Source organism: Canis lupus, chromosome 14, assembly GCF_003254725.2.
Source record: "Canis lupus dingo isolate Sandy chromosome 14, ASM325472v2, whole genome shotgun sequence".
Taxonomy (NCBI): domain Eukaryota; kingdom Metazoa; phylum Chordata; class Mammalia; order Carnivora; family Canidae; genus Canis; species Canis lupus.
The window spans coordinates 17,895,953-17,907,039 of NC_064256.1; the positions used below are offsets into that span (position 1 = coordinate 17,895,953).

Genomic DNA, 11,087 nt, shown 5'->3' on the forward strand with positions numbered 1-11,087 from the left:
AGAAATGAAACAAGATTGAAGAGAATGGGCTAATGGCAGAGAAAATTATCATTTATAGTTGACTTTAACCACATAGAATTGAACTGCAGATCCACTTAAAGATGATTTAAAAAAACATAGTGCAGGACTGTAAATGTATTTTCTCTTATGATTTTCTTTATTTTGGGGAAAGGGGGGAGTGAGGAGGGGGAGAGGGAGAGAATCTTTAACAGGCTTCACCCCCAGAGCAGTGCAGGATATCACAACCTGGGCTAAAAGCAAGAGTTGGGGGCTGAACCGACTGAGCCACCCAAGTGCCCCATTCTCTTATGATTTTCTTCTTAATAATAGTAATTTTTAAATTTTATTAATTTATTCATGAGACACAGAAGAGAGGCAGGGGGAGAAGTAGGCTCCCCATGAAGCAGAGAGCCTAATGTGGGATTCGATCCCAGGAACCCAGGAATACGACCTGAGCTGAAGGCAGATGCTTAATGAACTGAGCCACGCAGGCATCCCTCTCTTAGGATTTCCTTAATAATATTTTCTTTTCTTTAACTTACTTTAAGATTACAGTATATAATACATAAAATGTATGAAATATGTTAATTGATTTTATAATTAAGGTCAGTAGTAGGCTATTGGCAGTAAAGGTTTTAAAAGCTCAAACATGGATTTTCAACTGTGTGAGGGTTGGTGCTTGTATCCTACAGGTCGTTCAAGGGTCAGCTGCATTTTACTGAAGCAGTGTTTCTCATGGACCACTTCTGGACCATCTGTATGAGAGAATCAATCCCCTCTTCATTGTTTAATCCAGATTCCCATGTCTTGCCCCAGACCTACCAAGTCAAAATTGCTAACATCAGGCTCAGGAATTAGCTTTTAAACAAGAGCTCTGTTGATTCTTCTAGGCCCTACGGATTGAGAAGTGGTTAGGAAAATTCATCTGGCAAAATTACATTGAAGGGGAAAACTGGAAGCATAGAAGCCAGGCTTGGAGTGATAGGGCTTTGGTTAGGGAGGTGGAGATGAGGTCAGAAAGTGGAAAGGGACTTGGGATGTTAGAGAAAATCAGGACTTGGAGACTAATTTTCTAACAAATTTCCAATATTCTTACACCCGAATTTCACTCTAGATTTAGGAAAAGGGTATTTTGAAAGAAGTGAATGGGTGATTCTAATGCATTATCAGGACCGAGAATTAAGGGATTAGATTTAGGGGGCTGAGGTACTGAAGTGCCAGATTCCACTTCTGTTTCTAAATTAGAACAGCAGACTTAGATGAGTCATAAAGCTTCCTTATGGCTCAGAGTCCTCACCTATGAAAACTGGGTATTGTCCTAGATGATCTTTGAGATTTCTTCAGTTTCTAAAAGCCCATTTCTAATGAATCATAGATTATTTGAAAGAACCAGAAGAGTTAGGAAGGAAACCTGGTTACTATTTTTTTCTCTTCCACCCCTTCCCCCGTTTTTTCTTTTTATAAGGAAAGTAGGGAGAAATATTTTAGATGCTATCTTTAAATTGATTTTAACTCACCCAATTGAAATCAATGATAACACATAGCACATACACAGTTTACATTAGGGTTTCTACAATGGTCAGAATGATTTGGTTCTTAGGGGAATGGTTGATAAATCTGAAGAATAAGCAATTACAAAGGTACCTACTAATACTGTTTTATGAACTAAATTAGATTTCCAGGCTCCACAATATAACTAACTATAAGCCCTGAAATACAACATAAAGATCATTTTTATCCATCCAAAAAGCATTTATTAAGAGCCTCCTGTGAACCAGGCAATGAATACACCATGCTTCCTGCCCACAAAGTTGTTATACTTCGGCTAAGATATTAAAAAAAAAAAAAATAAAAGGGATGCCTGGGTGGCTCAGAGTTTAGCCTGATCCTGGAGTCCTGAGATCGGGTCCCACATCGGACTCCCTGCGTGGAGCCTGCTTCTCTCTCTGCCTGTGTCTCTGCCTCTCTTTCTTTATCTCTCATGAATAAATAAATAAAATCTTAAAAAAAAAAAAGTGCCACAAGGTATTACAAGCACTATGATTGATGGTGTTTGGCCATGACCCAAAGAAAGGAATAATCAACTGGGGAGGGAGTAGGAAATTAAGAAAGGTCCCGAGGTGTCACTTGAGCTAAGACCTGCCAAAGGTAAGTGCCTGTTTCTCTGCCTCTCTCTCTCTGAGTATCTCATGAATAAACAAAATCTTAAAAAAAAAAAAAAACTACCTTGTGAATGGGTGAGTCCAGATATGACAACACTGTCTTCCCAATCCATCCCCTATGCTCTTTGTACAATGACTTTGATATTCCTTTTTTTTTTAAAAGACTTTATTTATTTATTCATGAAAGATGCAGAGAGAGAGAGGCAGAGTCACAGGCAGAGGGAGAAGCAGGCTCCATGCAGGGAGCCTGGCATGAGACTCGATCCCGGTCTTCAGGATCATGCCCAGGGCTGAAGGCAGGTGCTAAACCACTGAACCACCCAGGGATTCCTGACTTTGATATTCCTGAGAGATGGGGGTCTCTCCTTTACTTGAAACTAGGAGGGGGCAGGGTGTGTGTGTGTGTGTGTGTGTGTGTGTGTGTGTATGACTGTTTCAACCAGTAGAGCTCAGTGGAAATGAAGCAATATGACTTCAAGGCTAGATCACATAAGGGGATGCAGCAGCTCCGAGGACAAAAACTTGTAGTGTTCTCCTTCTTTTCTTTGGAATACGAAGAACAAAGCAGCTCAGGTGTGGATGCAATATAAGGAGAGCAGAGTATGTTAATGATCGCCTGAAAGCACTCCTGCTCAATTCTGAGGGAGAGAATTATCATCGGAGTGGAAATGTTAGCACCAACAATGTGAAAATGGATCCCTGAAGAAAGGGATGTTTTAAGAGTCAGGAGCTAAAAAAAAAAAAAAAAAAAAAAAAAGAGTCAGGAGCTGCTCTGAGTCAAATATTAACAAGTCATTCAAGACAGCTAGTAAGGATTTTAGGCACAATCTTCAGCAGGTAATAACTTTTTCTGAGTTTTATCCATGTAAGCTCACATTTCATTATATCTAAAGACCTCACTCATGAGGTCAAGGAACCATTGTTAATGATATTTGGGAGATCATAGGTAATGAGAATGGTGAGGTACTAGAGATTGGCCCGTGTTACTTATTTTGGAATAATTTTAGATTTACATAAGAGCAGCAAAGATGAGAGTTTGCATAAAATCTTCACTGTCTTTCCTTGTTAACACCTTACGGAACGATGGTACATTTGTCAAACAAATACACTAACATTGGCACATTATTATTAAACTATAGATTTTACCACTTTTCCCACAAATGTCCTTTATTGGCGGGTTCCAGAATCCAAGCGGGGATATGCTTGGTTGTCATGTCTCTTCCAATTTGTGAGTTTTCAGTCTTTCGTGACCTTGAGTTTTTATTTTGCATAATGTTCCTCAGTTGTTTGCCTAAGTTTTTCTCACGATTAGACTGTAGTTAGGGGTTTTGGGGAAGGATACTAGAGATAGGTTGCTGTTCTTCTCACATGTCAGGGGGATACATATTAACAAGGTTAACTCTTGATAACTTTGATCACTTGGTTAAGCTGGTCTACAGGATTCTCCACTCTAGTTACCATTTTCCCTTTCCACAATCTATTCTTTAGAAGCCAGCTGCTCAATGTGAAATGAATTCCACTTCTTGGGAAGGAGTATCTATATTATTATTTGGAGTTCCTTCTCCTCAAAGGAAGAGGTCTTTCCTCATTTACTTACTCAATTATTTATGTCAGTATGAGGTGTGTGTGTGTCACATATACTCATTTTATAAAAATTGTTAATTTTCTTGCTCAAATTGTTCATTTTGGACACTGGGAACTTTTGAATGGTTTCTTGTATGTTTCACATAGCATAATCCATTGGCTTTTTCATCTCTTTGGTGAAATTAGTTGGACCTCCAATTTATAGTCACTCAGAAATGAAGGTAACAACTTAGACTTGTGATGGGCATCTGAAGTAGGAGAGTCTTGTGGAACTGAACCTATGGGATCTGATGCCATCTCAGGGAGTGTCAGGATTAAGAAATTGCTGGAATGTCACAGAAAATTGCTTGCTGGGGGAAAAACCATATGGTTGGGAGACCAGAAGTGTAGGCGTGGTAGTAATGTCAGAGTAAAAGAGAAAAAGAGGTGTAGTGTAGGTTTTCCTTTACACTCTGTGCAGCTATTTCTTCAAGGAATCCTCATTCTTTTTAGTGGAGATTGATATTTAGACACCAAGGTCTAGGCACTGGGTGTGCTTGTTATTACTGGGGTATTAATATTTCTAAGCCCAATATATAATGAAGGGGGCAGAATATTTCTAAGCCCTTTCAGCAAACATTGCTAGAAAATATGTCTGTATACTAACCTACGTATGCATACATACTGGCACATGTTATGTCTCACAAATAAAGTGCAAGGCAAATACTGGACTACTGGATTTATAGGTGGTCCTGGGCTAAGTCCCAGAAGAGATAATCAATTGTATTAGAAATTCATGAACACTCAGGGGCTCATGAATTCATAAGGATAAATCATACTAGATTTAACTTATTTCCTCCTTTTGGTAGGACCATTCCTACTGAATCAGAGAAATGCAGATTACAAAGTATTTGGATTTTAGCAAGGCATACGACAAAAATTTCTTATTCTTACATGAATTATCTACTCAGTATCCAGTAGTGCCAAGCACAAGAGTAGGCTTTCAAATGAATGTTTGCTAAATAAATGATGGCCCCTTATAAATAGCAGAGGTAAAGGAATATACTGGATGAGTCAGAATCCAAAGTAACATCTTGATGCCAAAATAATCACTTGAATCAAACAATATGAAATTATTGGGAAGCTTTAAAATTCTTCACTTAGCTTTAAAAAACTTTTATTCTACGTTAAGTGTAAAAAAATGTGGCTAAACAACATATGTGTGAAGACTGGGTCAATTCCTAACTCGCCATCAGTCAAGCTGGGATTGCTATTAGGCTTACAGAACTGAAGTTTCATGAAACTAAGAATGTAATATGTGTTAGCTAATTGAATTTTAAATTAAAAAAATAAATTCTAAGGGAAGACATCACCGTGTAGTTAGCAATAGTATTCAAGATCCTAAAGAAAAAAGTACAATTTCCCTGGGCTTAAAAGCACTAGGAAAGGCAGTAGGCAGTTGAAACTCCTGTATATTGTTTCTGAATGAGTTTTGAAGGCTCAAGAGAAAAAAACCACCAATGTGAGAAATAAAACCAAGACAATAAATTAGCTAGGTTTCAAATTCCAGAGACCCAAGAAAGCAAAGATTTAATTAAATACAAATACACACAAAACCAGATTGCCAAGGATGTGTGAATATGCAACTTAATGTATAAATTTAGAAAAATAGAAGATTGAACCCATAAGTATAAAAACAAAAAGAAATGAAGTTTCACTTGGAAAAGACAATTTTGATTAGGAATTCTTAAACTTAAAAAAAACTAAAATAAAAAGGAATTCTTAAACTTCAGTGTGTCTTAAGAATACATGGAGTGAATGATCGGATGCTTGGCCCCACTTGCTGATTTTTTAAATGTACTTAGGGTGGTACCCAGGAATCTACATTTTCAATATGAATCTTTGGGTGATTCTAATGGTGGAGATACTCCCACCATACTATGAGTAAGAGGTACAGAGCCAAGATCAACTACAGAATTTGTGGGCCCAAAGCAAAGAAAACATGGGTCCTTCACTCACATTGTCAGTGACACAGCATTAAACTAAGCATGGGGCCCTGTGACAATCTATAGGTTGCAACCCATGATTAATTATGCCCTGAGGTAATGATCCTCCACCTCCACTAGATTAAACGTTTTAAAAATTCTAGTTAATTTTAATTTACATTTATTTATTTAAAAAGATTTGAGAGAGAGAGAGAGCAAGAGAGAGCATGAGCAGGGGGCAGAGAGGGAGAAGCAGGCTCCCTGGGAGCAGGGAGCCCAATGTGGGTCTCAATTAGATCCCAGAACCCGGAGATCATGACCAGAACCACAGGCAGGCACTTAACCGAGCCACCCAGGTGCCCCCTTCTTTTAAAATAATTTTAATTTACATTTAAATAGGGATCCCTGGGTGGCACAGGGGTCTGGCGCCTGCCTTTGGCCCAGGGCGCCATCCTGGAGACCCGGGGTCGAATCCCACATCGGGCTCCCGGTGCATGGAGCCTGCTTCTCCCTCTGCCTATGTCTCTGCCTCTCTCTCTCTCTGTGACTATCATAAAAAAAAAAAAAAAAAAAAAAAAAAAAATTACTTTTAAATAGCCACACACATACTTTAAAAAATGGGGCGCCTGGCTGGTTGGTTAGAGCAATGACTCTTCATGTCAGGGCCATGAGTTCAAGCCCCATCTTGGGTGTAGAAATTACCTAAATAAAAAAAAAAAAAAAAAAAAAAGGCACACATAGCTAGTGGTTACTATACTGGGCAATGCAGCTCTAGCTCCATATTTTATTCCAGCCAGCTGCCTCAAGACAGTCCCTTCCTGAGAAAAGGAGGCCAACACAGCACTCATTGTTAACCCTCCTCATGCCTATGAAGAACCAAATTCCAGGACTTGGCTGGCTCAGCTTGGTAAAGCATTTGACTCTTGATCTCGGTCGGGGTTGTGAATTCAAGCCCCATGTTAGGTGTAGAAATTACTTAAAAATCTTAAAACAACAAAAAAAGAACAACAACAAAAAAAGTCATGAGAGGCCAATGTCTACCCTTGTCTCTTACTGAAGGACCCAAGAACTGAGCCAAATTCAACTTTTTTTTTTTTTAAGATTTTATTTATTTATTCATGAGAGACACACAGAGAGGGAAAGGCAGAGACACAGGCAGAGGGAGAAGCAGGCTCCATTCAAGGAGCCCGACGTGGGACTCGATCCCGGGTCTCCAGGATCACACCCTGGGCTGCAGGTGGCACTAAACCACTGCACCACCAGGGCTGCCCCAAATTCAACTTTCATTCTGTACTTACTATGGCACAGTTGTATACATACATACATAAAAGTTGTATACATACAAAATGACCATAAGACTCTATAATTTGAGAAATAAAGATTGAGTGCAGGCTCTGGCATCACCTGTTCTAGTCCTGCCCCCACCAGAAAAGTCCACTGAAATTTTAGACAATCTATAAGACTTGGGTTTCCTCATTTGAAAACATGGAAAATATCACCTACCTCACTGGGCTTGTTCTGAGAATTGAAGATGAACACAAACCATTTAGCACAGCAACTTCCCAATGAAGAGCCCAATAAACATGAGTTGTTAGTAATCGGCGTGTAAAATAGTAATCTGGTTACACTGGTGAATAGCTATAGCCTGAACTTTTGTTTCTAACTTAGCATCAAAGCTTTGGAAAGGAATGCAACTCATTCCTCTTTTCAAATAATTGTTAAGTATCTTCTTTGTAGGAGACTATATGGAATACGGATCAGTCTAGTATTACGTGTTCAAAACCGAGAGACTTTCAGAAAATTGCTTTCAAATAACATGTTATGGTATTGAATACACATTTAGATAGCAGACATTAATGAAAAGTTTCTCCAGAATGGGGAGAGGAGTTAGATTTTTAAAGTCTGCAAAATTTCCTTTTGAATGTCATAAAACTCAAGATACTGTTAAGAAAACAGCAAGTAACGGAAGATATTACATCCAACATTGGTTACACCTGCCAGATGAATTTTAAGGGTTGTCTAACAGCAGGATTAGAAAAACAGACCTTAGAAGGGCCTGAGGAACTCATTGCTTAAACTACAACTGGAGTAAGAAAAAATAGATCACAAGTGAACTTACACGAGCCCTACACTTAAAATATTTTAATCAAGTGTCCCAAAATATATTTGTGTATGTGGAGTCATATAAGGACTTCTATGACAGCGTAAGTGCTAAAGGATTATCTGTCAACCAAGTACTGATTCTGATACAGTCTGAAATATGATGAGACTCAAACTTTAAAGGTTTACTCTGACCAGTTCCCTGAGTTTTCTGGCACAAAAACTCCCCATAGAGGCAGGGGATTGACATCTACAGAAGATCTTTTAGATGTTGAAGAAATAGCACATTGCAAGTGCTATTAAATTCAATATAACAGATTTGGGGGGGAGGGGGTTCCTTGCCCTGACCTTAAAAAGGAATTGCTTTGTCTCTCGGGTATGACAACAAGCAATCCTGACTGAGAATCCTGAGACTGTCCTTAGACTTTGAGAAAATTACTTTTATTTTTTTAAATGGCGAGAATATTAGAAATGAGAGGAACTCTATTTTGGGAGTTACAAAGAACTTGTTAATGTCCAACAGGTCTGTCAATGTTTCTATTTTATGGAATAAAAGTATTCAGGCAGTGTTGGATGTCTAGTTAGTACTTACAGTTCTTGACAGTATTACTGATGGATTCCACCAGTTTCTTCATAGTCTTCTGGTCCATGCTAAGTGAGGCTTCAACACACTGCAGAATTCTAACACCCTAGTTCCACCCTGCATGTCCTGGGTTGCCACTGATTCCACAGTTCACTACTCTATGCCCAAAGAATGTGACCATGGCAACATTCCAGCAACCAAACACAGAAGGTTCTCAAGTGATTGGAAAAATATGCAGCAAGGTTGTTACCACCCAATATAAATGCAGTAATTTCATTAATGTTATTGGGATTTGAAATATCTACAGCAATTCCAACATTTATGGTTTTTGTCGGGCTAACCACCACTTTAGATGGTACTTCATTTATTTTTCCTTAGCACAAACTGTATGGTTGAAAATGTTTCCTTCCTACCTGAATACCTAATTGAGAATTAAGTAAGATTATCAAGGCTTTATTTTAACACCGAAATAAAATATTTTTTCCAGGCTATAAATAGCTCCTTCAAAGGTTATAACCTCCTTTAAAAACTCTAACTAATGGGTACCTGAGTGGCTCAGTCAGTTGGGTGTCCAGCTATTGGTTTCACCTCAGGTCATGATCTTGGGGTTGTGGGATCGAGCGCTGCGATGGGTTCCATACTTGGTGGGAAGTCTACTTCAGATTCTTTCCCTTTGTCCCTCCCCTTGCTCATGCATGCTCTCTCTCTACGCCTAATAAATTCTTTTTAAAAAGTTAAAAAATAAAAACTCTAAGTACTCTCATGATCACCAAAGAGAGACTTCAGTCTGGGAGGTCCTAGAGAAATGTAAAGCCACACTTGTACCCCTCACTGACTGGTAAGAAAGCATGCTGAGGCCATGCAAAAAGTGGCCAAAACAAAAACTGTTCTAACTCTTGTTTACTGCCCAATCCTAATACAGAGAACAAACATCTCCTAGTCTACGTTTGCTAACTTTCACTATGGTAAGGCAAGAAAATGTACTAAACTGATTTTTAGAGTTTAGGACACTATATTCATACAAATTTTAAATAAGAGTTTTAAAATAAAGCAAATACAACTGGGACAAAAAAGCTTTTCTGAACTTTTCTTTAGGAAATACCAGATGAATGTTCATTGAATTTTAGTTGAATACCAGCAATGTTTTAAAAGAGTGAAACCTGTCACTTTAAGTTTGAAGAGTAACGGTCTCAATTTCTCTGAGGCTAGTCTACTGTTCTTCATCAAATGAAAGAATATTAGACAGCAGGCTTTTAGCACACCTTGACTGAAGCAATACATCTACCCTTTGGATAAACTAAATTCAGGACACTCTTATGGTATTTAAAACACTTAACTAGGGATGCCTGGGTGGCTCAGCAGTTGGGCGTCTGCCTTCGGCTCAGTGTGTGATCCCCGGATCCGGGATGGAGTCCTGCATCGGGCTCCCTGCATGGAGCCTACTTCTCCCTCTGCCTGTGTCTCTGCCTCTCTCTCTCTCTGTCTCTTATGAATAAATAAAATCTTAAAAAAATAATAATTAAAAAAAAAACACCTAACTATACTAAAGGGCAACTACATGAATTCAAAACAACCAGATAAAGAAAGTACTGGTATAAATTCAATATTTTGATTCAGACACTCATCAATTTTGTTGCAGTTACCTTGGCATTATCTAAATAACATGCCCTGTGTTTATAAAATTGGTGTAAAATTAATCAGGAAAAAGGGTGGTTTGGTGGGAGGAGGAAGTATGAGATTTGCACATAATATCACTTAATTAAATTTTCTTCCCATACCTTATTAAAAAGAAGACTGTTAAGGCTACCATCAGAGGAAGAAAGGGGAACCCTCTTACACTGCTGGTGGGAATACAAGCTGGTGCAACCACTTTGGAAAACATTATGGAGGTTTCTCAAAATATTAAAAATAGAGCTACCCTACAACCCAGCAACTACACTACTGGGTATTTACCCAAAACATACAGAGGTAGTGAAATGAAGGGGCACCTGCACCCCAATGTTCATAGCAACAATGTCCACAAAAGCCAAACTATGGAAAGAGCCCAGATTTCCATCGACAGATGAATGGATAAAGAAGCTGTGGTAAATATATACAATGGAATATTAACTCAGCCATCAAAAAAAAAAAAAAAAAAAACTTTCCATCTGCTACAACGTGGATGGAACTAGATAGAGAGCATTACGCTAAGTGAAATAAAGTCAATCAGAGAAAGATAATTATCATATGATCTCACTCATATGTGGAATTTAAGAAACAAAACAGAGGAGCATAGGGGAAGGAAGGGAAAAAATAAAACAAGATGAAATCAGAGAGGAAGATAAACCCTAAGAGACTCTTAATTATAGGAAACTGGGGTTGCTGGAGGGGAAGGGGTAACCGGATGAGGGCATTAAGGAGGGCACTTGATGTAATGAGCACTAGTGTTATATACAACTGATGAATCACAGAACTCTACCTCTGAAACTAATAATACGTTATATGTTAACTGAACTAAAAAAAAAAAAAAAAAAAAAAAAAAAGGCTACTAACAGAGGAACGATGAGAAAAATGTTTTCCAGACAGTTAACATAGTCTGGAAAGAATACAATTTTTCTGTCAGGTCACCTTCTTCCTCAGTTTAGTAACAGTTGCTTCTAATGGGACATAATCATCATGTACTGGGCCAGTTTACAAAGGAACACTTCTAAGTTT

The 11,087-nt window shown here is 38.4% G+C and overlaps 1 protein-coding gene across 7 annotated transcripts in view; it reads right to left on the reverse strand.

The window, feature by feature from the left end:
- PEX1 (peroxisomal biogenesis factor 1) overlaps window positions 1–11,044 on the reverse strand; it is a 71,299-nt gene extending 60,255 nt beyond the window's left edge. For all 7 annotated transcript variants that reach the window (XR_003145669.3, XR_004804647.2, XM_025471382.3 and 4 more), the window contains exon 1: window positions 8,403–11,044. Coding sequence is in view for 4 of the 7 variants with exons in the window: in XM_025471379.3 (XP_025327164.1) it covers window positions 8,403–8,460 (58 nt within the window). In the remaining 3 variants the exon portion in view is untranslated. The remainder of the gene's footprint in view (window positions 1–8,402) is intronic.
- Window positions 11,045–11,087: the final 43 nt, after the last annotated feature.